Source organism: Aspergillus aculeatus, assembly GCF_001890905.1.
Source record: "Aspergillus aculeatus ATCC 16872 unplaced genomic scaffold ASPACscaffold_5, whole genome shotgun sequence".
Lineage (NCBI taxonomy): Eukaryota > Fungi > Ascomycota > Eurotiomycetes > Eurotiales > Aspergillaceae > Aspergillus > Aspergillus aculeatus.
The window spans coordinates 1,882,146-1,908,480 of record NW_017962980.1 but is presented as its reverse complement, the minus strand read 5'-3'; the positions used below and the strand labels follow the sequence as shown (position 1 = coordinate 1,908,480).

The 26,335-nt window shown below is 54.7% G+C and overlaps 9 protein-coding genes and 1 non-coding gene across 10 annotated transcripts; 3 read left to right on the top strand and 7 right to left on the bottom strand.

Annotated features, from left to right (window-relative positions):
* Positions 1-105: 105 nt before the first annotated feature.
* Positions 106-1,312, bottom strand: ASPACDRAFT_26180 (putative tartrate dehydrogenase; the record flags this gene model as incomplete). Its single annotated transcript, XM_020199398.1, has 3 exons — positions 106-450; positions 514-1,004; positions 1,069-1,312. 3 exons carry the CDS (start codon positions 1,310-1,312, stop codon positions 106-108), a joined length of 1,080 nt encoding a protein of 359 aa, XP_020058109.1.
* A 650-nt stretch (positions 1,313-1,962) lies between these two features.
* On the bottom strand, positions 1,963-2,048 carry ASPACDRAFT_t112. Its single transcript has one exon. It is a non-coding gene; the product is annotated as a tRNA-Tyr (tRNA).
* Positions 2,024-3,152, bottom strand: ASPACDRAFT_116747 (Zn(II)2Cys6 transcription factor domain-containing protein). Its single transcript, XM_020196012.1, has 5 exons — positions 2,949-3,152; positions 2,832-2,890; positions 2,745-2,758; positions 2,615-2,677; positions 2,024-2,563 (listed from the first exon to the last, which is right to left on the bottom strand). Exons 1-5 carry the CDS (start codon positions 2,956-2,958, stop codon positions 2,101-2,103), a joined length of 609 nt encoding a protein of 202 aa, XP_020058108.1. The 5' UTR covers positions 2,959-3,152; the 3' UTR covers positions 2,024-2,100.
* A 3,052-nt stretch (positions 3,153-6,204) lies between these two features.
* On the top strand, positions 6,205-7,110 carry ASPACDRAFT_26029 (uncharacterized protein; the record flags this gene model as incomplete). Its single annotated transcript, XM_020199383.1, has 2 exons — positions 6,205-6,564; positions 6,658-7,110. Coding segments are annotated over 2 exons (813 nt in total), but the record flags the coding sequence as incomplete, so codon positions are not given.
* Positions 7,111-7,851: 741 nt separating this feature from the next.
* On the bottom strand, positions 7,852-13,158 carry ASPACDRAFT_25680 (uncharacterized protein; the record flags this gene model as incomplete). Its single annotated transcript, XM_020199357.1, has 14 exons — positions 7,852-8,086; positions 8,186-8,560; positions 8,636-8,719; positions 8,771-9,502; positions 9,565-9,636; positions 9,711-9,834; positions 9,907-10,239; positions 10,299-10,461; positions 10,512-11,287; positions 11,358-11,591; positions 11,701-11,980; positions 12,050-12,276; positions 12,354-12,873; positions 12,946-13,158. 14 exons carry the CDS (start codon positions 13,156-13,158, stop codon positions 7,852-7,854), a joined length of 4,368 nt encoding a protein of 1,455 aa, XP_020058106.1.
* A 449-nt stretch (positions 13,159-13,607) lies between these two features.
* On the top strand, positions 13,608-14,768 carry ASPACDRAFT_59413 (isopenicillin N synthase family dioxygenase; the record flags this gene model as incomplete). The annotated part of the gene is made up of 3 exons (XM_020203444.1): positions 13,608-13,769; positions 13,840-14,013; positions 14,097-14,768. 3 exons carry the CDS (start codon positions 13,608-13,610, stop codon positions 14,766-14,768), a joined length of 1,008 nt encoding a protein of 335 aa, XP_020058105.1.
* A 624-nt stretch (positions 14,769-15,392) lies between these two features.
* ASPACDRAFT_42029 (uncharacterized protein) lies at positions 15,393-17,683 on the bottom strand (the record flags this gene model as incomplete). Its single annotated transcript, XM_020201023.1, has 2 exons — positions 15,393-15,624; positions 15,708-17,683. The coding sequence occupies 2 exons, from the start codon at positions 17,681-17,683 to the stop codon at positions 15,393-15,395; spliced, it is 2,208 nt and encodes a 735-aa protein (XP_020058104.1).
* A 2,232-nt stretch (positions 17,684-19,915) lies between these two features.
* On the top strand, positions 19,916-21,928 carry ASPACDRAFT_42028 (uncharacterized protein; the record flags this gene model as incomplete). Its single annotated transcript, XM_020201022.1, has 6 exons — positions 19,916-20,185; positions 20,256-20,627; positions 20,697-20,942; positions 21,008-21,170; positions 21,236-21,561; positions 21,626-21,928. The coding sequence occupies 6 exons, from the start codon at positions 19,916-19,918 to the stop codon at positions 21,926-21,928; spliced, it is 1,680 nt and encodes a 559-aa protein (XP_020058103.1).
* Positions 21,929-22,618: 690 nt separating this feature from the next.
* Positions 22,619-24,367, bottom strand: ASPACDRAFT_42027 (cytochrome P450; the record flags this gene model as incomplete). Its single annotated transcript, XM_020201021.1, has 3 exons — positions 22,619-23,619; positions 23,696-24,065; positions 24,143-24,367. 3 exons carry the CDS (start codon positions 24,365-24,367, stop codon positions 22,619-22,621), a joined length of 1,596 nt encoding a protein of 531 aa, XP_020058102.1.
* A 323-nt stretch (positions 24,368-24,690) lies between these two features.
* ASPACDRAFT_77432 (uncharacterized protein) lies at positions 24,691-26,073 on the bottom strand. The gene is made up of 3 exons (XM_020204964.1): positions 25,825-26,073; positions 25,667-25,733; positions 24,691-25,569 (listed from the first exon to the last, which is right to left on the bottom strand). Exons 1-3 carry the CDS (start codon positions 26,058-26,060, stop codon positions 24,886-24,888), a joined length of 987 nt encoding a protein of 328 aa, XP_020058101.1. The 5' UTR covers positions 26,061-26,073; the 3' UTR covers positions 24,691-24,885.
* Between the last annotated feature and the right edge of the window lie 262 nt (positions 26,074-26,335).

The following is a 26,335-nucleotide window of genomic DNA, read 5'->3' as shown; positions in this document are numbered from 1 at the left end:
CGCAATGGTTAGTTTACTGTAAGTCAATGGACGAACCCCACTATATGAACAAGGAAATCTATTTTCATGCTAATGACATCAATCCGTGGTATATATGTACAGCCCTCAACCGTACAGCTTCTTGATCTCGGCCACCACCGCGTTGGTGACCTCCTTGGTGTTGGCCTTGCCGCCCAGATCGGCGGTCAGGACGCCGGCCTCGCACACGTTCTCGACAGCGGTGAGCAGCTTCTTGGAGGCGTCCGCCTCACCGAGCCACTCGAGCATCTCGGCAGCGGTCCAGAAGGTGGCGACGGGGTTGGCGATACCCTTGCCGGTGATGTCGAAGGCCGAGCCGTGGATGGGCTCAAACATGGAGGGGTTCTGACGGGTGGGGTCGAGGTTGGAGGTGGGGGCGATGCCGATGGAGCCCGCCAGCGCGGCGGCCAGGTCGGAGAGGATATCGGCGTGCTGTTTGGGCCGTTAGTTTAGTTTGGTCTTGTTGTAAGGCAGGGGGAGAAAGGCTCAACTCACCAGGTTGGTGGCGACAATGGTGTCAATGGTCTCGGGCTTGAGGACCATACGGGTGGTCATGGCGTCGACCAGCATCTTGTCGACGGTAACATCGGGGAAGTCCTTGGCGACGGCCTTGGCGACCTCATCCCAGAGGACCATGCCGTTGCGCTGGGCGTTGCTCTTGGTGACCACGGTCAGGAGCTTGCGGGGGCGCTTCTGGGCGACCTCAAAGGCGAAGCGCATGATGCGCTCGACACCGACGCGGGAGAAGATGGCCGTCTCCGTGGCGACCTCCCAGGGCTTGCCCGTGTGGGAGCGACCGCCCTGGCCGGCGTACTCGCCCTCGCTGTTCTCGCGAATAATAACCCAGTCGAGGTCGCCGGTCTTGCAGTTGCGGAGCGGGGACTGGGTACCGCGAAAGACCTTGGTGGGGCGGACGTTGGCGTATTGCTGAAAGGGCTGGCAGATGGCCAGGCGGAGACCCCAGAGGGAAATGTGGTCGGGGACGTCTGTTTAGTAGTAGAAGATTTAGCTAACTTTCCATATGCGGGGAAGTAGGGAAAGTCAACATACCAGGAGCGCCGACGGCACCGAAAAGAATGGCGTCGTGCTGCTTGAGGGAGTCGAGACCGCCATCGGGGATGTACTTTCCGGTCTTCTTATAGGTCTCGGAGCTCCAGTCGTAGTTGGTGAACTCAAGCTTGAAGGTCTTGAGGGTATCGGCCAAGGCGTTCAGCGCAGTGATACCGGCCTCGACGACCTCGGGGCCAATGCCATCGGCGGGGATGGAGGCGATGCTGTAAGACTTGGAAGACATGGTGACTGTGTGCGGGGTGTGTGTATGAGAGTGATGAGAGGAGAGAAGAAGTCGGTATCAGCGCGTCGATCGAGGTTTATATCGTATCTCCAGCCCCAGCGTGTCGCCCCTCATAAAGGTTTCCCCTCCTTGATCTCAGATGGGGGGAAGCCGGACATGCACACCTCCGCATATCGGAGCAAGACATCTCCGGTTCCACACGGATGGTCGGGACGGGTTTGCATCTGGACAATGATGACGATCGATGCAGCCCTGTGGGGTAATTGAATAGTGCGGTGGATAACGTGCGAGAGTTTAGTCCGGAGTAGAGGCAGGTTTGTGTGGACGCGATTGACGGATTGATTGTTTGTTGCGAAGGGGAGCAGATTGACCCCGAAGACGAAGACTACGAGGATTGCAAAAGATGCAAACATCCCCGCTGACTTGAGTTTGTCCGGGTGATTTTTTCTAAGGTTCGTAGTAGGTAGATGACCATGCAGTATCGGCATTATGTGCGAATCGGGTGAAGTTATAGTTCAATCCGTCAGAGGCAACAGGAACAGAGCGAAGAAGGGCTGTACTGAGTAGGATAGAGTTGGTTGCGAGCCCAACTCAGAGCCTACTTACTATGCCAAAAAGTAGTAGGTGGGCCGGTGGGCGCAAAAAGGCAATCCCCCGAACCAGAATCGAACTGGTGACTTTTCGGTTACAATTTCCATTACAGCCGAACGCCATGAACCAACTAGACCATCGGGGGTTGTTGCTGCAGTAGGATCTGCAAGCATAAAACATATAGATCCTAGCACTAATCAAAAGTACAACGAAGGATATCGCCGCGCCACTTCCCCTGCCCGATCCGCCCTCCGCCGCTCTGGCGATACTGACTCCGCGACCGATACTGACTCCGCCGGCCCTACACTGCCCCTGCTGGGAAGACTGGCGGCGGAGATTCCCCGCGGCATCTCATACACGTTCGACGGCGGCACTTCTACCCCCGGTGGCGACTTGACCACGGTTCGTTCACACTGGTAGTGATCTTGTTTCGCTTCTCGCCATCGTTCGCGCTCCGCCCACCCGCTCAATGGCAACTGGGACCACTCCTGCATGCGCGCATTCTTGGGGCGCATATCAGCGGCCTTGCGGGTGGTCTGCACCACCATGCCTCCGTGCGAAGCATTGAGCTCGCGGATAGTGGTGAGGGCCTCAAATAACGCTTGCTCGGTGTCGGCAAGCCGCTGTTCGATCAGATTAAGATATCCAAGGGGAAGCCCTCTGACTCAGGTCAGCACCCCAGCACAAATACTGCGACACGATCTTCCTTACCGTTTACCGCTTTCTGGGTAGACACACTTGGATGGATCGGGGGAGCATTGTGTGCAGACTGGACTGGAGGCCGGTTAGTTGGGCTTAGATCGAGCATGTCCGGTAGAATCTATAGAGCGGAGTCACATACAGCGTGCGGTCGCACTGGCACACGTTGGAGTTAGAAGGGTGTTCCCACGGTCTACTCTCTGAGTCTCGTTCTTCCTGTTCGACTGACCTTGCATTTCTTTTGCCTGCATGGCTCGCAGGCAATGGGGCTGAGCGCTTGTTCGGTATCTGATTCCCTGAGCGTCATTCTACCAATAGCGGGGAAATATATTTCTGGTCCACTGACCTGACGGCATTCCGATCCTAATCAGACTTGATGAGGGTGATGGTAGAGAAATAGACAGCTATTAGATTCACACCATTACCCCCGTCTGCATCATTCAGACCGCAAATATCACCTGCTCTACTATCATTCAAGTCCTTGCCACAATCGACTCTTTACCAAGGCACCTCATCCTCAGGTATGGGGTTGCAACTCGGCCCGGGGAAAGAAACCTCCGGCGGGGTTTTCGTTCCCGGGCTGCGGCAGTCCAGAGGAACCCGCTGCGTGGATTCTGCCTGGTAGCTTTTGCGGCTGCCTGACCATCAGGTCATGTGATATAGCTAGTGATATCACGGGATGGCATAAAACAACTCAGACCACGTAAGCCACTTATGCGCACTGTGTTTATTCATGGGTGCAGTGAATATCAAAGAGTACTCCATTTCTCTTGAGACTCCAGAGTCCGGATCCTTCTTCTCCTACATCCAACCTCTTCTCATAGCTATATCAAGAATCGCCTTCCTTTCATCACCAGAGAACTAGATACTTTTCTAGAACACAAGCTCGCAGAGCAACTTTCCGAGATGGCGAACTATAAACCATATCGACCATTCTGCATGCACCGCGGCTACATCAGGACGGGGATCTAAGTCCTTGAGAGAGATCCAATTGTACTTTCACTTTCCCCTAGCCCCTGGTACCTTTTTCCCCTTCCAAGACACCTTCGGTGATGTATGAACACGTTCCTCTGAGAGGGGCTAGAACACAAAATGCTTATTGTTAGCAGAATATTCTGCTAGTCAGCATTCGTCGCCCTTAGAGCTGAGCCTCTCGTAAGGTTGCGAAGCACTACAGTACTGTACTTGGATCGAGAACAGGCTCAAACACACCTCGCGAGCTGGAGTAGATTAGTAACGCATACTAGGAGCTTGTGACCAGACACCGCCTGATGACAGCCCGTGTCCATGGCATGTGGAGCGTTTATCAGTTCTTGTTATGATCTATATCAGTTACAATAAGCTGGGGACTTCTTCGGCTGTGAGACCGTAAGAACTGCGCTGGTCGCGTATGCGGTCGCGCCAGCCGTAAGGTAGGCGAGATGGTGGACTAGACCAGCAGCATACCGGCCGTACTCCATAGTCACATTATTTTCCTTTCTTTATTCTTTTCCTTCTCTTCGTTTCTCCTTTTTTTCCTTTTTTAATTTTGCTCTTCTTTTTGGGAAAAGGTTTAGGAGTATCTTTGGTAAGTGTAAGAGTTTGCGGGCTGGCATCCGCGGTTGGCCTTAATTCCCTCCCCCTCCACAACTGCTTTGTCTAGAATAAATCGACGCCTTGATTTAGCCGACCGGAAAAAAAGCCCAGTTGATTAGACTAAAGGCAAAAACATACAACAGAAGGGATTCGCTGGTGGTCACCCACCCAACTACTAACCTCCCGGCGTGTGGCTTAAGTACGGCTGAGCGGACGGGAAGCCCTGTTTTCCACACCCTGTGGTCGTATGTATTTACTCCTGAATGTACCTGTACTATATCGTGCACGCATTAAAGAAGTTCGATTTGAATCATACAACATTATAGAGAAAGTACAGCATGTTTTTAGCGTAGAGCTTGCTGGCTATATGCTGTGGTCTGTATGTATGAGTGTAAAATTGCCCCCGTGGATGAAAGGCTAATTATCGTAAGCAAATGTGATTCCGTGGGCTCATGCTGGATCTGGGAATATATATCCCGGGAAACGAACAAGCACACCGTCAGAGGGTACAAGTGAATGATATAATATAAGGTATCTACATTGCGCCGATCCGGAAAAAAAAAAAAAAAAAAGAATTCTTCCCCAGCCAGGAAGATATCACGTCATTTCAAGCCTGCACGCGATCGGTGAAAAGTACGGAGCTGCAGAAACAGTATACCGCGACTTAGAAACTTACCTACACTTAGATTGACCCGTTACTACAGCACCAGCTTTCATAACCTACTGTGTACGTACAGTCCATACTGCTTGCCTGTCCCCACTGAGATCCGTTCAACCTCCCAAGTGTTCCCGTACATTAGTTGTTCACCTTAAACCGAAGCTAGATGAGCTGGAGTCGATGAAAGTGCAGGAGGGTGAGGTGCATGACAGTTACTACCTATGACATTGAGTGAGAGGGCTGGATGAGCCCCTGAATAGAGTCACTAAGATTCATTATGTTTGTAGCTGATGTGGCTTTGTGGTTCTCGTTTAGCCCCTGCCATAGGAAGGTAGGAAGGATTCTCTCGTCTTGGCTAATGTTTTTTATGCCAATTCCGATCGAGCAAAACGGCTATGAGTATGCAAGTAGCTTACGTAGGGTAGACTCAAGGTTATGCAGCAAGGAGAAATAGATGGACTCAAGACCCCTCCAACAGAGGTATAACTAGGGTTGCAAAGAGGGGCACCCTGAGGCATGAAGAGCTGTCTCTAGTGACATGCACCGGGCATCTGCCGAAGTCAACCCTACACACGTTATCCTTAGTGAACTTGAAGCTTTCATACTAATAATAGCCATCCTCTACGTTCGGGCAACACTGAATGATTCATAGTCCCATACTATAGTACGGTGCGACCTAGTCGTACCAGTTTTCCCGGTTGTACCGTGCAAGCTCCCGCCGCAATCTTATGACCCCCTCAGGTCTTTCGTCGTATGTGCATAACTACCCATGCTAATAAGCCCTGCTCCTCGGTCTAGAGCATGCGGACAATGCGATCAGAGGCCAGGAATCATTGACAATTCAAGAGTCCCTCTGCGACCATGAGTTAACAACACTTTTAGTTGCCGACATGGAAGTGGTGCTGAAATCCATCTCTCGTCATCAGCCAGTTCGACCGAAGGCCTAGCCCATCGTCATATGCTTTGCAAAAAATATGGAAGTAGAATTGAATCTGCTTGCCGGATGTGTTGAGTACAAGCAAGGCCTCGGTCTTCGTTTTTGCAATACGAGGACCTTGAGACACAGAATGAATGCACAATTCAATCATACAGTCACGGAGAATCACCTTTCATCCGAGCCTATTCGTTCGGCAAGCCCCAAGGCGCTGCTGAACATCCCGTTTTCGAGAGATTGAGATCCTCGAATACCACTCCACGCTCCTCGGATCCACAGATCCACCACAGGAGCTTGTGAGAAGAGTATCTGGCCCCTCTCGTGACGAGTTGTGCGTTCAAGCGGGAAACAACCCCCGAGGGTATACCCTAGACTACGTAGTATGGTCTGCTAGCAAGAATCATTGAGGACAGGGGAGACCCCGAGGCCGATGATGATTGTCGCATGTTTTTCAACATCAAGCCCCCATCTAGTACATTCATTTGCGGCGCCCAGGGCTCCGGAAAGAGCCACACCCTGTCCTGTATCTTGGAGAACTGCCTCATCACGTCCAAGGCTGGGAACTTGTCCAGTCCCTTGACAGGTCTGGTGTTCCATTATGATGCATTCATCAGCGATAGGGCTGGCTCACCATGCGAGGCGGCCTTCCTCTCCTCGCACGACGACGTCGAGATGCGCGTACTGTGTTCCCCGACAAATTTGCACACAATCAAGATATTCAATGTCTGTCTGACCTTTTTCCTCGAGCAAGCCCCGGAAACGGCGCGGGTGGTTGGGTTAGATGAGGCCCATAAGGTCACTCGCCTCCCCTCAGTTGTTGTTCTCTTCGTCATTTCCCTTTATCTACTTCTCTGCAATTCGAACCAATCAATGACTGATTGACCGTAGTATATGAACGCCTCAATCGAAGCCCGCAAATTCACCGACACCCTTCTGTCAGCTGTTCGGCTGCAGCGCCACCTCGGGATCCGCATGATCATCTCCACTCAGGAGCCCACAATCTCAGCGACCCTTCTCAGTCTGTGCTTCACGACGATCTTCCACCGGTTCATGTCCCCGGACTGGCTGAAGGTCTTGCACAGACACCTTGCCGGCGCCGCCGAGGAGCCTCACCGGAGCGATCCCGACGACCCCAGCGTCCAAGCCCATGTCTCCCTGCTCAATCAGATTCTGGACCTTCAAGTCGGCGAGGCGCTCCTTTTCTCGCCCAGTGCCATCATAAAGGCGAGCGCCTCCGAGGATGGCGACCTGAAGTTCCACCGATTAGGTGCGGAACCCCTGCGGATTAGGGTTCGGCACCGCATCACCTCCGATGGGGGACAGACTGTGCTTTCACTGTGATGCATTCTGTTCACTGACTGGGACTCAGCCATGAGGCTGTGTCAGCCTCGATGAATATATCTACTATACTCCAATCATTTCCAAGGAACCGAAGAGTGCAAAATCAGATGGAGATGTCTGTAGTGGAAGTCAGAGGTACTGTACTGTACCTAATTGACTGTGTAGATATCATTGCAACATTAGTGACAGTAGTGAAAAACAAGTCTGAAATGAAGCAACCTTTCCGCGGTGAGCAGATCCCTCGGGGACAGGGTTGTTGTTAATGACCTTCAATACTTGTCCCAAGCCATAGCTCAGATCCCCAAATGACACATCCACGTCTCCGACAAGAGCCTCAGTGACAGGCTACTGCATGCTATATGGCCTGGAGGAACTGAGTTAAATTTGAAAAGAGCCGCCGGACTAGTCGATATGCTTTCCCTTTGAAAAAGAGGCACTTGGGCCTGCGGTAATGGTACTTGACGGTCTACCATGTCAATTCTCAATACCCAGCATCTAAGCAACTTGCTACGAAAGGATTTCAGTAATTTAACCGGATGAAACACCGATTTGAACTTTTGCTGCGATTTACCAACCACTACTCCTTCCTAGTTGTGATTGAGAAAGTAGTAGGAACAGTCGTCCCGACGCATCAGGCAGTGGTAGCGCCAGTCTTGGGACACGACACGCATAGGGGAAGGCAGGGCCCTAATATTGACGAGCAGCAGTGAAGTGATTCGTGCAATGCATCGCCCAGAGTAATCATTCTTCTGTCACGGAGTGCTCGCCGGTCGCGCGAAGAAGCTCTGCAAATATGGACGGCTGCGCCGCCAAAGTGGCTGGGTGTCCACATTCCACAACGCAACCCTGGTCCAACACGATGACCTGATCGTAATCCAGGATCGTGTTCAGTCGGTGCGCGATGCACACCACGGTATGGTCGCGGAATCGCTCACGAAGCACATCGAGGATGAGGGCCTCCGTCTCCTGGTCGACACTATGCATGAACACGAGAAATATTAACTTGAGAAGGCGAAAAAACGAGAGAAAAAAAAATAGACAACAAGCAAAGTCCAGCAGAGAGGTCCGGCCTTACCTGCTTGTCGCCTCATCCAGAATCAGGATTTTTGACGTCCGCAGCGATGCCCGGACAACGCACAAAAGCTGCCTCTGGCCGTGCGAGAGCATGTCCTCGCTCATCGAAACGTCCAAGCCACCTTTCCGGACGATGAGCTCCTGCAGTCCGAGCCGGGACAGGATCTCATACAAGTCCTCGTCCGTGTGTTGGCCCTGAACGTCGAGGTTCTCCCGGATCGTGCCGTGATAGAAGAACGGCTCCTGGGGCAGGGTGATCAGCCTCGACCGAACGTCCTGTCGGGCGAGAGTGGAGATGTCCACGCCGTCGATTTCGATCGTGCCGCTGCGCAGGTCCAGAAGTCGCAACAGAGATCCCACGAGGGAGCTCTTACCACTGATGGTCGTGGTCAGTGAAGGCGTTCATAGTCACGGCGCGGATAGTGTAAGTGCTCAGCACAAGTATGCCTACCTGCCAGTTCGGCCGCAAATCGCGAGTTTCTGTCCTGGCTGGACTTCCAAAGAGACATTCTTCAGCACGGGTGGGGACTCAGAGCTGTCAAGACAGAGTCAGCCTTTAGCTCCAGAAGCTCAAGTGACGACTCACTTGTACGCTGCTGAGACGTCATGGAACCGGACGAGGCCTTGCTGCGGCCAATCCGGGGGCGGAGGCGCCTTTGAACACGGTTGTTCTTCAGACGGGGTGTTGGAGGTGAAATCTCTGATGCGGGCAATGGCCCCCATGGCGATCTCCAAGGCGGTCCAGTTGTACACGAGGCCCTTCAGGTTGGCGCCGAACGCCACCACATTGACCAGCGCCAGACCAATGGATGCACCCGTCGACGTCCGGGTCGTGACCGCAATGCTGACCAGGATGACAGCCAAGACCGCGACAATCATATCCAAAACGAGCGTGAGCCACAGCTGAGCACAGTAGAGCAGATATAACGACTGCTGGGCGGTCCCGAGCAGCCGATCATTCTGCGCGGTATAGGACCGCGTCCAACCAAATGCACGGATACTGCTCAGTCCTTGCAGGGTTTCCATGAAATGAGACAGCAGAGGCGCCCGGGCTTCAATCTCGAGGATCCGCAGTTGTCGCGAGGTCTTGAGATAGAAGGTCTGCACCAGGTACAACAGCCCGATCAGGAAGGGCACCGTGGCGGCGACGTAGTGGGAGCTATACACGACTACCACCAATTCGCCGATGCATAGAACAAGCGCCATCATCGTGCCGATGAGTGATCGCGGGAGCTCCAGGTCCACCAGTTCGAGATCTTGGCTGAATCGGTTGGTGATCTCTCCACTGTCGGTGACGGAGAAAAATCCCAATGGGGCCCTGGAGGGACACATCAGCCACCTTGCTCTCCTTTGAAGCTGACTGAAGAAGTCAAACTCAACCTTAGCACTGTTTTGAGAAGACGGTCGTGGAATCCTTTGGCGGTTTTCGGAACCATGACGAGCATAAGTTGGCTGCGGTTCGATTGGTATCAATCTTTGTCTAAGTCTCTATGGAATTCGAGGCCTTGCCGATGCGAAGAACTTACAAACATGCACCCAGGAAGAGTAAGATGGCCAAGACTGACCACAGTGCGTATAATCCAAGATAATACCCTAGTCGATCATTGGCCTTCCTAGCATTGGCCTCGACCCAGAACTTGATCCAGACTTCTGCAGGCATTTGTCTCGCGGTGAGTATGAGTACAGGCAAGGAAAGGAGAAAGAGGTTATACGACCACTTACGGGAGAACAGCAAGCCAACTACGAAGCCAGAGCACAGGACAAAGAAAACACAGAATGAAACGCGCCCCGTCTGGTCCACGTAGAACTTGTAAATGGCCAGGTCACTGGCGGGCAGGTTGTCAGCATTCAAGTTCGCATTGCGGAGAGCCGTGTCAGTGAGTGCAGGATGATGATAGTCACGCTGGCGATGAACTTGTTCATTGCGTCCCACTTTCGGATTCAGGCTCGCCAAATATCCTCCTGAGTGAACCAGCTCCGAATAGACGCCTTGCTCGACGACTGTGCCGCCCGGCCCTAACACAAGGATATAGTCGGAGAGGGAGATGTAGCGAACTAGCAGAAAACTGTCAGCCGGTAGGAACCTTATGGGTCCTATTCGCACCGCTACCTACTGGAGTTCGTGGCCAGGACCGTCGTCGTTCCCTCCTGTCGCAACAGACCTTCGCGCCCAAAGAGCGCCGCAAAGACATGTTGCTCGGTTTTGGCGTCCAAGCCGGCAAACACGTCGTCCAGAATGACCAGCGGTTTTCTCGCATAAAGTGCTCGTGCCAATGCCTGCCACGAGATCAGAACCGAGTATCTAATGAAACTCCGGGTGGATGTACCAGACGGCCTTTCTGACCGCCACTCAACATGATTCCTTTGCTGCCAATCGTTGCGTTGTCCCCCCCGGGGAGTTGCGTGAAGTCCCGATCTAACATGCAAGCCCCGACGACGGTGTCGTACCACCGGTGGTCGAGCGGAGTCTGCCCGAGAATATTGTTCTGGATGGTCGTGTTCACCAACCACGGGGTCTGGCCGCAGAACGCCACTTCCACGTCCTGGACGACGACCGTGCCCATTCTATGGGGGATTTCGCCGAGAATCGTGTGCAGCAGGCTCGACTTGCCCGATGCGATTGGCCCGATCACCATCGCAAACGAACCCCGTGGGATGGTGGCATCCACAATTTGCATCACCGGCTTGGAGAATCGCTCCCAGCTCGCCGAACAGTTGCGTAACTGAATCATCGCATCCGGGTCAATCTTCCCCGATACGGTGTCTCTCACCATGACCTTCTCGTTGTCACTCTCCGACGAGCGCGTGGATTCCGCGGGCGACGGTTCACTAATATGTAAATCGGTCGTGCTGCAGCTGTCGTCGGGCAGCGGAATGCCGGCCTCCAACGCCAGATACGCCCGGATCCGTTCCAGACTGGTCAATGCCTGGACCAGTCCCATCAGAGCGTCGATGCAGCTGGCCACGGCCTGGCACAGAAGAGAAAGAAGGGTCAGGGAGGTGTATGCGGTGGCAGCGGTCAGTGGGGTGGTAATTCGCAACATGGCGAGAATGCTGTAGGTACCAAAAGAAAACGGTGGTGCCATGGTAGTCGCCAGATACGCTATAGGAAGCAAAGCTTAGAAGCAGACCTCGAGATGGTGGAGGGAGGTCGAGAGGGTTCTAGCACCTACATAACGTCACCAGCATGACCAGCACTTCTCGAAATTTGATGGAGCTTTTGATTTCTAACGTCCGCAGTTGGATGATCACGGACCGCAGGATATCGGTTGCACCGGTTGCTTTGATTCCTTTGATGGAGTTGATCGCTGCCACGGTCGTGGTGATCCGGGTTTGCATCGCCTCAAGCCATAGCTTCTGGCGCCCACCCATATATCCGCTGACTTTGCCGCTGATGAGGAGGCACGCTGCGCAGTAAGTCACCATGGTTAGCCGTTCTTCTGTCCCGAATCGCTTCAGAGAAAATGGACAGAGAAAGTAGGAATGGAGAAGACATCAAACGCAGATGCTATATACCTAGGACTACCGCGGCGGCAGCCACGGTTGAAACGCCAATCTGGATATCCAGTAACCACAAAGACAGACCGATCTCGAGCAAGCTTGCCCACGTTTCATGAAAGCTCCGAAGCCCCGCCCCAATGCGCTCAATGTCAGCATTAATCAAAGTCAACGAATCACCTTTGGAAGGAGCCGAGATATTCAAGCTCAGGGTATGATCATAGATCAAAAGGATCAAGCCGCCGCGCACCATCACGACCGTGCGATAGGATCGATGATGAAACATCGCCGTCATGACCTGGAGAGCGAATGCTTCATGAGCAAAGTAAGCAAGCAACAGAACAAGATGGCTTGCCAACCCACTTACTGCGATACCGACGTAGACAATTCCGTAGGCCGCGATCAAGCCGTACCCGGCCTCCTTACTCGTAGAAGTTGTGGACTGTCCTAGAAAGCTCGTCACCCGACTGACGAGGAAGGGCTGAGCATAGTTGACGCCTGTCAGACACAGCCGCGGCAGGAGATTGGCGAGAAGTGGCCGCTTGTACACGGCCAGGAGCACTCTGAGAAGGCTTCGGGGTTGCTCTTTCGCTGCTACACAAGAGGGTTAGATGGGGTCAGTCTGGGTGCGATTGGCGCGACACTGAAAGTGCGAGGAAGGGCTTCATTACCATGCTTCCACTTCTGACGGATCTCCGCCTTCGACCGTTCCAAACTGATATCCTCGTCGACCGCCAACAGATCCCCGGGTGTCAACAATCGCTTGTAGCCCGCCAACAGAAGGGGATTGAACCACCAGAAGGCACTCCGGTCGAAGATACCGGCAGTCTGCTCCGGCGGCAACGATCGCGCCAGGAGACTTCTCTTCCCGGTAGCTTCCAGTACCAGCAGCACGAATTTGCAGACCACGAGCGCGATGAAGATGCTCGCAATGACTGCATTCCCCGGCATATGGGACAGCGTGCGCGCTCGCGCCGCGTCCAGGGGAATGGTTCCCAGCAGGTACACATTCAGGACCGTGGACGGGCGCAGCGAGCGGGTATGCTCCCGGTGCGAGACGAGGGCGAAGATGGGCGATACGACGAAGCCGATTGCGATAGCTGCATTGGACAACCGGGTGGTAGACGTCTTGAGCACCAACGAGAGCACTAGATGTGTTAATCCAAGCAAGGTACAGGCGAGCCAACCGAGCTATAAGACGAGGATCATTTAGCTAGACTGTCTCTCGAGGGATAAAGGGGAAAGCCCTGACAGAGCACTCACCTGCTTGAAATACCACTGCGCTCCTCGAACTCTGAGCGCGTTGGGTGCGGATCGAAGCTCCCAGAGTCGCCAGCAGCCGCAGATGGTTGCGACCAGCAGGGCAGGTATATAGAGCACACTTTCTTCGAACAGCAGGGTGAAGTCAAAATCGTTGTAGCACCCGGACACTTGAGGTCCAAACACGTCCTCCACTTGAATTCGACATTGTTCCATGGCGTGACCGTCTCCCTAATTTATCGGCCCTGGTGCGCCAACTCGTGCTTGATTTGGGGGTTGGCAAAAGGGAGAGGTAGCAGGCGAGGGGGGGAGGGAAGGGAAACTGGAAGACAGTTACATGAAGCGGATGGAAAGGGCGGTGTGTAAGACCAGGTCAATCAGCCTGGCGCTTCTAGCTTTCTGATTATGCCGAGCTTCAAAAGATTCTGACAGGTATGATGATATCGGAAGAATCTTACCCGTCGGGCAAGTGGTAAGATGATTGTGAGGTGATGTCGGGGTTGCGATGAGGGGCCGATCCTTTTAGGGCTTTTCGCTCTTCCTGACACCGCGGCGGCGTTGCTTGCCCTGACGATCTATAAATTCTGGAAATTCCACCCATGAACCACCGATAATCACCCCTCACTGGCCTCATCTACTTTCCATCTCCTCTGTCCCCCTCCGCAATGGCGATTCCAACCCTTGACTTCGCCAAGTTCCACAGCGGCTCGGACGCCGAGCGTCGCGAATTCGCCTCTGCTCTTACGAAGGGATTCAAGCGCTTCGGATTTATCAAGCTCATCAATCACGGCTTTTCCCGGGAGGAAACTTCGCATTTGTTCCAATTGGTATACTGCTCTGCCTCTGATTCTGGTGGCTTTTATTGAACCTCGCGTTGACTTTGGAATTCTCCTTCAGAACAAGGATTTCTTTGAATTGCCTGATTCATACAAAGACCCCATCCAGAACAAAGAAGGTCCCAAACCGCAACGAGGATGGAGTCGCGTTGGAGCCGAAAAGACCGGCCTCCTGAATCCCGGCGGGAAGACCAATCTCTCGAAGAAGGACCAGCACGACCTGCAAGATGCCAAGGTGAGACAAAGGTCTACCCTGTCTACCCTCAGTCAGAGCTAGAGATCCACCCGAGTGATGCTGAATCTGTATCCTGTGCATAGGAACACTTTGACACCGGCCCAGCCGAGGACCAGGAATACCCGAACCAGTGGCCGGATGACGAGCGGCTTCCCGGGTTTCGACCGTGGCTGGAGTCGTACTTTGACCGCAGCCAGGCGATCACGTTGGAGCTGATGGAGGCGTTGGAGCTGGGGCTGGGGATCCGACGGGGCGCGTTTGTGGAGCGATGTCAGGGCCACGCAAGCGAGCTGCGCCTGAACCACTATCCGGCCATCGCGCGGCGCACGCTCGAGGCAGGCAAGACAAGCCGCATCTGGCCGCACACGGACTTCGGAATCATCACACTGCTGGCCCAGGACGATCGCGGCGGCCTCGAGGTCCAGAGCGAGGCGAACCCGGTCGAGTTTGTGCCGGTGCCGCGCGAGGATCCCACCGAGTTCGTCGTCAACATCGGCGACACCCTCGAGCGCTGGACCAACGGCGTCCTCCATGCCGGCTTGCACCAGGTCACTGCGCCGCGCGGCGAGGAGGCCTCCACCGGCAGCGACGAGACTATTTTGCCCGCGCGAAGATCCATCGCCTTCTTCCTCAAAGCCCGCCGCGATATGTCCGTTGGTCCGTTGTTGCCCTTCGTCACCCCGGACCGACCCTCCCAGTATCAGGACATGACGGCTCTGGCATATCAACAGCTGCGGACAGGAATTGTGTATTAGATTGGGACTGAGCTCTATGTGATGGTAATAGAATCGCTCTTTATGCTGAATAATGCTACATATGATGGAGATAAAATACCTCTGCTATATTGTGCGACTCGTAAGAAGACCAGATGTCTTGCTTGCTGTTTGTATATAATACCATAATAGTAAAAGAAAAGATTGAGTCCGTCTGCTTGCTGAATGGTTCCACTTTCTACTTGCTAGATTATTCTATTGTTGAAAGAAATAGGATGTCTCGTTCGTGGTTTTGTTTAGCTCATAGTTACAAGATGAGGTAGAGATTTGTGCACCGCATCGTCTGAAATGTACAATGAGTAAAAGATGCACTCTTCAAGCGTCGTGTACGTCAGGGTCTGTTCATCACAAGTAAAGAAAAGAGAGAGAGAAAGATAAGTGACCCTCGCATTGACCAAACGGAAAGGAGTCAAAAAGGGGGAGGGGGGGGGGGGGGGAGCGTATTGGGAATGAACTCGTATCGTAGAACATAGACATAGACAATAATCATAGTGTATGTGATTACAACACCAGGCAGAATGGCGTACGGGCCTCCACACGAGGCAGTACCCACAAGCCGGTGGCATGCAATGCCCTTGATTAGGAATACAAGTTGTTGGTAGTGGGTTACACCGCTGGCCTACACAGTTGCAACAGGTCCTCAGTGTCATATAAGTAGTCCCCGAGGCCGCCTTCGTCGACCGTCTCAAACGCAAAGGTTTGCGACAGGTCGGCGCCCTCCAGCACGTCGAACACCTCTTTGGACAGCGCCTGGCTCAGGTTTCGCAGGTACGTCCCGCGATGTTCTTGCAGGTAGGCCAAGAAGATCCGCATGGTATCGCTGGGCAGCTTTTCCACTCTGTGGTTGCGCGAAAATCTCCAAGTCAGTTTCCTGTCATTTGACCTGGAGGTTCCTCCCTCGATCTCGTGGATGGGACTTACTGGTCAATACTGATGGAGTACCGCCCGGCGCAAGGGATCAGGGCCAGAATCCCTCCCGGGAAGGTGTGCTCGAAGGGATACCAGTTGCGTGCGCACGAGAGGCGGTTGCGCAGCCGGGTTAATTTTCGCGTGTACACGCAGTCATTGGTCGAGCGGTTACTTGATACAGCTGATACAGCTGGGATAGGCGTCAGGCCCGGGTACAGCATTTGCATCAGATCGGTCAGAGCCTGCGTCTTGGACCGATGCTTAGGGCGTGGTTTGCTTGTGGGCCCTCGACCCCCGGCGGTCGATGTTGCGCGGACTGCATCGCCATCGCCCCCGTCGCGGATCAGTTGTAAGCGAGCGCAGTCGTACTTTAGCATGCGCTTAGATCCTCGACAGGCAAGTTTGGCGGCGATATGATCCTGCTCCAATCGGGTACGGTGGGTAAGGAGACGAACCAGGTAATAGCGCCGGAGGATATGGGACAGGGTGGTGATGGAGTCGAGTTGGTCGAGGGCTTGTACGGTCGTGGCCAGGTCATTCCGAGGGCCGCCAGCCGTGGTCACTGGGAGGACAGAGGACTTGCGCGCCAGATGAAGGGCATGGCGTAACTGATTTAGCGCATCGGGACTTCCAATGGCGTAGAACAGGCGGGTAAAGAGCTCAGCCACCTGCCGCTTGCTGTTGGGGAGTTGTTGGCTGAACACGGCGTAGACCTGGTCCGCCGACGGCAGATGATCCGGCACGCAATATACTCCCGTCAGCGATGGTAGCGCTGCGGCGTAGTCAATCTCCATAGGCTGGCCCCCTGCTTCCTCAGGCTCACTGCAGGGTTGCACCGCCACCAGAGCATCCCCTCCCCCCTTCTTGGCCACGTTCCTGGGCTGTGGAGGGGGGGACGACGCCGGGAGCGCTGAGGAGATGGCACGACTGCGCCCGCTCTCGCAGGCAGGAGAACCCTGAGCGTGCGCTGCGGGGGTGACCGGCTGTGGCGATGGTCTTGTTATTGCTGGCGAGGGTGATGGTGAGGGGGTCCCCTGTTGTTGTTGTTGTTGCGGAAGCGAGCTGTGTCTGACACCTCTATCGGGTGCTGGTGAACGGGAGATGGCTGGGGTGATAGGGGGATCCTCTCGCACCGTGCCTGGCTGGGCATCATAGCTGCCTACTAACGTCGCTGACGTCGGCCGCGCTGCACTCTCCTTCGAATTTGCGGCCTGTCTAAGCGCATGACCACCGTGAGTTAGGGCAAACATCTCGCCCTGTTCAACCAGTAGATCCAAGTCCACAAAGTCTAAACCGACCGGGGCCAGCTCCTCATTGGGGTCTTGACCCTGTACCCCTGGCCAGAGAGGCACACTAGTCGGTGTCTTGGGACTCAGTCGAGCGGGCGTATCATTGAGACCCCCATGCGAAGACCACCACTGCATCTCATCGCTCCCTCCAGACCCCATCCCTGTGCATGGATCCAGGTCCCCGCTCTGCCGCAGCATCTCCAAATCCTCCGGGAGAAGAACACCGGGGGACAGAGCCGGCCAGTCCTCCGTCGCACCCGACGGGGTAGATGTTGTGGAAAGCGCCAGGTCCAGCGACCCGGCATTGATATCGTGGAACTGTTGAAAGAAATCGGCCGGTGATGATGCTCCATGAACCCCGATCCCGACCTCCAGATCCCCCACAGGTGTATTAAACGGGAGATGATCCTCCGGACTGGTTCGCTTGGGGGTCAGCGCATCTCCTACTTTTTCTGCGGCGACAAGCTTTTGCTTCGCTTTATCCGAGGCCGATAGGGAGCCGATGCAGTGTAGAATGTCGAGTAGCTTTTCCTTGGCGATATTCCTCGCCTCAACAAAGGTACTGGAGCAGGAGGAGGTGGCCAGCGCATCTAGGAGTTTCTCGCGGAAGTCTACGCAGAGCCGGTCCATCAACACGAGATCATGGCAGTCCTGCTGGGGCGTGGTTGGCGTCGCACGCGAGCCCTCCACGAGATGCATTATTGTCTCGTTGCCCCTACAGTATGGGAAAAGATAAGAAAGAGAAAAGATGCGATGCGTGATACGTCTCGCGGAACACTGCAGAACCACACAAACCCTAATCAGAGAACGCAGAGTTAAAATTCAGATCAATGCTCACAGCTGGCTCGACTTGCTCGAGCCTGGACTAAATAAAAACACCATGTCTGGGATCTGGGGATTTTTATTATTCCTGCCTCTGGAATTCAATCCTTGATGACTAGGTAGCTATGTGATCGAGACATTGAAGCACCATTATTGGCCTCTTTTCATGTCCGACGGTTAGTACACCAAGCCATGCTAGACCACACCAGGAATGCGCACTTCTGCTGCTGACGCGGACATATCCGGAGGCTCAGCACTTGTGCGAAACGTCTCTGCAGGAAACTGAGCCTCATACGCCTCAGGAATCACCAGGCAGTATGCAGCTTATTCTTATCCTTCTTCTTCGTCTTCTCTTCTTCTTCCAGGCGCACGGACCCATGGATCTGTTCCGTCCCCCTGCATCTGCAGATACTAAGCCGAACAAGGCTGGCTTCGTTCGTCTTCATTCGGTCTGATTCCCCTTGTCAGCATCATATTTACCATTTGTTAGTATTAGTAATCCGGTGGCCGTGAGCGGAAGGAAAGAGGGAGCGAGGACGAAGGAGGGGAAAAGAGGGGAAAGGAGGGGAAGGAGGGGAAGGATGCCACAAGAGGGAATCCTCCGTGAAGGATTCTGCATTAGATAGAAATAAGGCCCTCGTGTTGATGGTATATGTCCTGCTACTATGGCAAACATCATGAAGTCCGGAGCCATTTGGAACTTGGATGCCACGCGGGAGGGGTTTCCACAGTGGCCTGAGTTCTCCGCAATTATAGTAAAGGACATATATATGAAGTACCCGCAGGAGCCAGTGCTTGGCAGCGCGCCACGTTGCTGCTGATTCAGCGGCGCAGTTATCGCGATAGCCTACAACGTGGTGAGCACAGTTCACATAAGCTCTTTTGACAGCTCTTGCAGAATGTTAGATGTTCACGAGAATGTGACTGTGATAGCCTCACGTGTTCCCAATTTTGCAGGGCAAGAGGGATAGGGAGACTCACCCTTTTTCCTTTCCTTCTTCTGCTTCGGTCCCAAATGTCCACTGTTCCGTTCTGTGTGCGGGTAGGAGCAAGACGAGGTGTTGTGAGTATTTCTTCTCCATTGCTGCTGCTGCTGCTGCTATCACTGCTGCCATCTCGTTGGCATAAAACATCTCCCCCTGTCTTTTCTGTCCCTTCCTACTTTGCAAGGCTGTACGAGAGAACAGCACAAACGGAACCGGAAAACCACCCCACGATTTGGGAGAGGGTTGGGGATGAAATCGCTTCAATGCACTGCAAATGGCCTAGATCGACCACGGGTCAGTGAAGCCGCGGTGTTAAGAGCCTAACTCACCTTATGTCGCGTCCGGCTTACGGTGGCGAAGTTGGGATTAAATCAATTCGTTCACTCGTATCTGGCTGTCAGCACTAGTATTCCTGCTGGCATTTGGTTAGCGCGCGATCCCCAACCGGCTTTTATCCTCTTCACTTGGCGTTCGTTGAGCCCCCACTCTTTCTGGCCCCCCATCATACTGAACTCAAAAAAGCTGAAAATAAGAAAGAAACACAAAAAGGGTCGACGTGCAAGACCCACGAAGGTGGGACGCCTGTCAAAGTGTCCTGATGTCCTTTCGAGACATCATCCCCTAGTGTCCGACTGAGATGACAGCTGTCGCAAATGTGCGATGTGCCGTCGTCAGCAGAGGAACAATATATACCGGCCAGATAGGGTTGTGGCGTGTTGTTGCGATGGAATTCTCTCCATCGTGTGTAAATCCATAGAGCGGAGGTTAGGGCTACGTTTTCTGGATTGTATATCGTGCCCTAACGGGCTAGACCACACCGTAAGACTGTCCAAGTTGCAACGTGAACTTCCGACTGTGCATCAAACCTGTACATAAGAAAGGTAGATCTTGTGTATGAGGGGTAAGCCATAGACACGGTTCAGAGTCAATGGTTGAGGTTGAGGACTTAAGAGCTCCCTGTAATTTACATAGAAAGAAACACGTGTATAAGTACATAGAGTCATTCCCTTTCAGCTTGCTTGACTCGACCCTCCCCGACTGTTCTCGATCGAAAGTCGGTCAGTCTTCTGCCTCTAAACTGCACCAATCTCCCTCTTCTACCCTCAAGGTTCAAACTCACAAGATGGTCTTCACCTCTGCGCCGTGGTGCCGTGACCTGGCCGTACCCTTCCCCGAGACCCAGCTGGTCGGCGACTTCGTCCTGGAAGGAGTCAGCGATGGCCTCGAGGAGAAGCCGCTGCTGGTGTGTGCCGAGACCGGCCAGTCGTACCGTGTGCAGGATCTCGACTATCGCGTCACGATGCTGGCGCGAAGCCTCGCCCAGAGACTGGGATGGCAGGCGACAGAGGGGCCGCCTGAAAGGAAAGTCGTGGGCATCTTGGCCCTCAACGCGGTAGGCCAGACATGACTTGGCTCTCCTGTCCTGTTCGGCACTGTAGCTAACGGAGAGGCGGTCGCTTCAGATGGATATCGTGCCTCTGTCCTGGGCGATTCACCGCATCGGCGGCACATGTCTCCTGATGCACCCGACCTCGTCGGCCAGCGAGATCCAGACCCTGATGCGCAAAGCTAACTGCCACACCCTGTTCACCTGCCGCCTCTTGCAACCGCTCTGCGAGGCCGTGTTTGCCGCGTTGCACGAAGATCCTGCCCGGTTGTTTCTGCTCGAATTGCCCGACGACGATGCGAGCACGCCGGCGACCCGGGCCACCGTCTCCCAGTTGATCGCCGAGGGAGAGCATCTGCCCGCCGTGGCGAGCATCGTTCTCCAGCCAGGGGAGTCCCGCGACCGGGTCGCATATCTCTGCCCGACCAGCGGCACTTCCGGGTACCAGGTAAGAGAGCCGATCCCCTGCACGAGCCTCCAGTGAGAAATCGAAGACCCTGAGTGACATCGTGCGCAGAAACTGGCGCAAATCACCCACGCCAACGTCATCGTCAATGCCCTCCAGGCGGTTACTTTGGACTCGTATGCGACCGGACCCAAGAGCCAGACCACTCTGGGCATCCTCCCGTTGAGTCACGCCTATGGCTTGATCGTACTGCAAACGTCGATGTGTCGGCGGGATACGACGATCCTGCACGCCCGCTTCGACATGCCAGCGGCGCTACGGTCGATTCAGCAGTACCGCATTGAGCGGTTGTATTTGGTTAGATTCTCCTCCGGCGATAATGTGCATATGCGTGTGCATACTGACGAGGGCTCTTCTGCTAGGTTCCCGCGATTGTGGCGGCGTTGGTGAATAATCCTATCTTATTCAAGCTGGCTGATCTGTCGTCCGTGCAGACGGTGGTCTGTGGATCTGCGCCCTTGAGTGCTGACATGATGGGCGCCATGAAACGGGTGCGTCACGACTGGGATCTCCTCCCTGGCTATGGTAGGTCAAACGCAATCGATTGAACTTTTGTGACAAACATCTGACAAGGCGTGATACGACGATAGGCTTGACCGAAGCGGCGGTGATTGTCTCATACACTAGCCAACATAGCATATATCCCGGCTCGGTGGGCAACCTGTTGCCCCAGGTGGAGGTGCGACTGCTCGATGCGAACGGGGTGGAGATTCACGACTACGACGTCGCCGGCGACCTCTACGTGCGATCGCCCAGCGTCATGAAGGGCTACCTTGGGGAGAACGAGGGGGATTCCTATGCCTTCGACCAGGACGGCTGGCTGGTCACGGGCGATGTGGCGTGCATGCGGCGCGGCGCAGACGGCGAAGAGCATTTGTTCATCGTAGATCGCAAAAAGGATATCATGAAGGTCAAGGTTCGTGTCGTTTGTTTTTCCTTGCCGTCACATGCAGCGCCGCTAACGTAGGCACGCATCATAGGGTATCCAAGTGGCGCCGGTCGAGATTGAAGCGCAGCTCTTGAACCACCCAGCTGTGGACGAGACCGCGGTGATTGGAGTCCAGGATGACGCGACGGGCGAGCGTCCATTTGCCTTTGTGGTGCGCTCGCGCCAGGTCGACGCCCAGATGGACGAAGCGACCCTCCGCCAGGCTCTGGCCGCGTACATCCAGAATACTCTGAGTGAGCCGTTCTGGCTCCGCGAGAACATTCGGTTCTTGGAGGCGATCCCGAAAAGCCACAGCGGGAAGGCGCTGAAGTTCAAGCTGAAGGATTTGGTGTGAGGTATGGACGGAGTCCAAGCTTATCAGCCACCTTTTGATTAGATACCCACCAGGAAATGAGAATCCGTTCAAACGCATTTGTACTCTGCGGTATTAGGAGACTAAGCAATACAACCAGACACCAGGTTCGGTGATGCTGAGCAGGGAGAAAGTTCATTGACAACCATGTATAATGGTATAATGAACGAACGACCTGTGATCCAGCGGGTAGATGCGAGTATAATCTCAGACTCGAAGCTGACCGCGCCAATCATTGTTGTCTAAATACCGACGTGACCGGAATGCAACCGTCTCATCATCCTAACCATTGTTACATATTACTGTATGTGTGAACTACTTCCAGACGTTGGGACGCAGAATGGATCATTTGCCCATTTGCCTAGTCCACGGTGCGCCCGCATGCAAACAGCCACCTTAATTTCTTACCCAGCCACCGCGGATGACGGGGTATTATTGCTGTCTGTAACTGTGGATAGCTCTCCTAAAGCAAAGGCTAAATTGGACACAAGAATCAGATCATAATGCGAACGAAGGCACCGAAAAAGGTGGATAAATACATGAATATCTCTCCCCAACGGGTCCCGTGACCCATGTAGCCCTACAGCGAGAAAGGAAATGGTAAGTCCCACCCCAAGTGAACCAGTGAGCTAGGCTGTCTGAAACCCCATTAAACATCAACTCCGTCTATAATCATGCCGTGTTCGTCTCCTCCTTAGTCCGCCGACGAACCATCAACTGCTCCTGCGGCCCTCGTAGCGTCAACTCGGTGAACAAACCCGCCGTGGTAGGCGGGGGCGGGATGACCTTGATCTCATACTTGGTGAAGATATGAGCAAACAGCAGCTTCAGCTCATCGGTGACGAAGAAGCGGCCAGGGCATGCGCGCTTTCCCATGCCGAAGGAGAGAAAGCGCTCTGAGGCACGGGACATGGGTACGCGCGGCGCCGCGGCGTGCTCGACCGCGTAACGAGACGGATTGTAGGTGGTAGCCTCGGGCCACAGGTTGTCGTCGCGGTGAATGGCGTAGGCCGCGACGCTGATGCGCGCCCCGTGCGGCAGACGCAGGCCCCCGGCTTCCTTGTCGGCGGCCAGCGTCGCCCCCGTGGGGCTGGTGACCTGGCGGATGAGCCCCGGAAAGACGACTGCCAGCCGCAGGCTCTCCTTGAGCGCGTTCTCGATGCACCCCAGCTTGTCGATGTCCTTCTTCTCCGGCCGCTGCTGGCACTCGCGCAGCACCGTCCGCGCCTCCGCCGTCACCAGTGCTCGGTATCCCTGCGCCTCGCCTAGTGTCGTCAGGTCCGCCAGGCACTTGCTCATCGTGTTGGTCGTCGTCTCGATCGACGCTAGGTTCGCCATGCCCACGCGCGCGATCGTCCGCTGCTCCAATCCGGCCATGGGCTCGCCGCGTCGGACGGCGCGCTGCACAATCCACGTCAGGAACTCGTTTGGGAGCTCGTCCGCTGCAGATGCGTGCTCGGGCTGCTCTTCTATGCGCTGGACATCGCGAATCCGCTGTCGCACCACGGACTGCAGGTGGCGGTTGAAGCCGGCCATGTAAAAACGGTTAATCCACTTGACCATCGAGGAGACAGGGCCCTTCAGCGGCCGAGGCAGCAGATCCTGGAACACGGTCTCAGGCATGACCGCCAGCCCTAACCCGACGGCGTCACGGATGTACTGCTCGTTGCGACCTGCGCGCCTCCCCATCTTCCCCGTTAGTGCACGACTAGTACTTACCATTGTGGCATAAATGGAAGGGGTTCGTACAAAGTTCCTTCCCGACGAACAGCCTATTGGTAATCCGCGCAATGATGGTGCGCGTACTGTCCTTGAGAGGGATCGTGCGCCACTCGGGCGAATCCCCCCACACGGCATGTAGCGCGTCCACGATCTCGTCGTTGATGTCGGCCGTCAGCCGCCCCAGGTTGTGCGTTAATTCCTTGCGCAGCACCTCCTGCACCGAGTGGTCGCCGACCAGTCCGTCCTGCACGAAGGCATGGAACTCGTCGTGGATCGGATCCATGCTTAGCACGGATTCAGGCTGGTCGATGATCCACCGGATGTATTTGGGTGGGAGGATAATCTGGGGTCGACCGAAGGCGATGGCGAGGGCGGCAGCGCGGCCTTTTTTGTTGCACTGGCGAGGAAAGGGGATCAATCACTTGCCGCTTATGCGTGTATGCAGGGTAGAGGGGGCCTGAGGAGGAAACTCACCTCCAGATAGGCCTGCATGATGTTCTGCTTCATCAGAAAAAAGGATCGTGCCTTTGCACGCAGGTAGCCAAAGCTCTCTGGGGGTCGGTCGATCCATTGCACCTCCTTGGGAACGATGTACTCCCACGTAGTCAGCCTGTTGGCAAGGACAAGGAGTAGCAGGATGACAATGACCGCCAGACTGCATTGTAAAAGGAGTGGGAGGTTCAAGAGAACTTTAATCATGACGAGAGGCCGAGGAATAAACCTCCAGAAAAGATGTTCGGAGGTAGAAAAGGGGGGATTCGAGGCAAAGAAAGGCTGCTTATGGATGCTGGCCTTTATATATATCAGCTGCCAGAGCCGCAACGCTTAAGGCCATCGGGCCAGTAGAGACCCCCCGCTACTGTCGGGGTCAGCCCACTCGCCGAGAGATTATTAAAAAGCAGGCCATCCTGTTGTCAGCCTGGCCGGAGACGAGCTCACAGCAGCAGGTCAGACGAGTGGGTTCAAGGCGGTCTTGAGATTAGTGTCTGAGTGTATGAGGTGCCCGTCATGCAGCGGATAAGCGGATTCATGCTAATATAACGTTCTACACTTCCCAGGTAGCTGTGATCAACAGATAAATGCAATAATCATGATCAGTCCGAAGATCTGGATCCCCCATGGAGCAAATATACTATGCGAATACAAAAATTACAAAACTATCATGCACACTCCAGCCAACCTAGGATATCAAACCACTGGACCCAACTACGTCTTCCTCACGCCGCGGCCACCGGAGCCTCGCGCTGCGGCGCCTGGCGAATAGAGATCATGTCGTGCTCGCCCTCAGGCCGGACATGGCTGAGCGGGCGCGCAAAGGCATCGAACTTGCGACAATGATAGTTCTCGTAGCGCCAGACAGTCCCGTCGTCGGTGGTGATCTGGGCCTGCTCGTTTGGACGCACAAAGTACGCCAGGGTGTATTTGGTCGCCTGGGCGTCGGTGTCGCTGGGCACGACGCGGTGCAGGGAGGGGATGATGCGCCCCCGCGAAAGGAACTTCAGGCAGTCGCCGAACTGGACGAAGAGCTGCGCCGGATTCGGCTCCACAAACTCCCAGTCCTGCCGCGCGATGTCGATGACCTGCAGCCCCCGCGCGGTGGCCGACAGTAGCGTCAGGCTGCCCACGTCCGTGTGCGCGATGTGTCCAAAGTTGCGCGACCCGGGCGGCTGCGGCGGATACTTCAGGAAGCCCAGATTCGTGACCGAGGGCTCCGAGGGCTGATGGGCCGCCAGAAGGGCGTCGCCAAGGTCCAGCACTTCGCTGACGCGCCGCAGGATGAGCTGCGCTGCTTGCTCGTAGTGCTCCATGCAGCGCGTGAGAGCCTCTCGGTGGGCAAAAACCAGTTCGGGGGACTGGAGTGCGGAACGAAAACTAGGCAGGAGAAACTCATTCTGGGGTAACTGAGATATAGAGAATAGGTTAGCCTCGTCTAAGGTAGAAAGAGAAAGGAGTAGGGTAGGGCAGGGAAAGGCAGGACACAGCGGCCAGGCAGAATACCATAAACATCTCGAATCCGTCGGGCTCTCCGGCCTTCGCGCCTTCTTCAATGCCCAAGGGCTTATATCTGTAGGGCCACACGAACTGCTGGTCAGTGGACCGCCATCCAAGTCGGGTTGCGCTGGAGAGTCCAGGGATGGGGGTATTGTTTTACTTACCCCGTGGTTCTAAACCGTCCCAGTGTCTTAAAATCAAAGCGCTCCTTGACGGGAGTGGGGATGTCGAAGACATTCTCAGAGAATGTCTCAAGAAAGCGAATTTCCTCACGAAGCCTCACGCCCTCTGGGCAGTCGAGATCCAGACTGAAGAAGCCATCCACGAGAGCTGCTTGTGTGAGCGACTGGAGGTCTTGCTCGGCACCCGTGATCAGTCCGTGGTAGGAGATTCGAGGCATGATGAAGCTTCACAGATATGACAGGGATTCAATGGAGAGTGGAGGAAAGGTGTTAGGCGGACGTATTCTATGGCAGGGCGCCGGCGGTGCAGAGGGTCAGCGGCCTCCTTTTATGCTTTCCCTTCGTGTTCAGCCGACAGTCAGAGCAGGCTAGGTGGCCTGATCCACTGACGTCTGAGCCGAGAGTCGACGCATGATGTGATTTATACAATGCAGAGCGTGTGAGGGCTACAGAGCCAGTACGTGGGAATCAAGTATAAAGTTAGGGCAAAGGA

Coding starts and splice junctions, on each gene's coding strand:
- ASPACDRAFT_77432 (XM_020204964.1), bottom strand. CDS start 26,060: ATGCCTCGAATCTCCTACCACGGACTGATCACGGGTGCCGAGCAAGAC. Junction 25,734..25,824: donor GGACGGTTTAGAACCACGGG/GTAAGTAAAACA, acceptor GTGGCCCTACAG/ATATAAGCCCTTGGGCATTG. Junction 25,570..25,666: donor ACGGATTCGAGATGTTTATG/GTATTCTGCCTG, acceptor TCTATATCTCAG/TTACCCCAGAATGAGTTTCT.
- ASPACDRAFT_116747 (XM_020196012.1), bottom strand. Junction 2,564..2,614: donor TACCCAGAAAGCGGTAAACG/GTAAGGAAGATC, acceptor GACCTGAGTCAG/AGGGCTTCCCCTTGGATATC.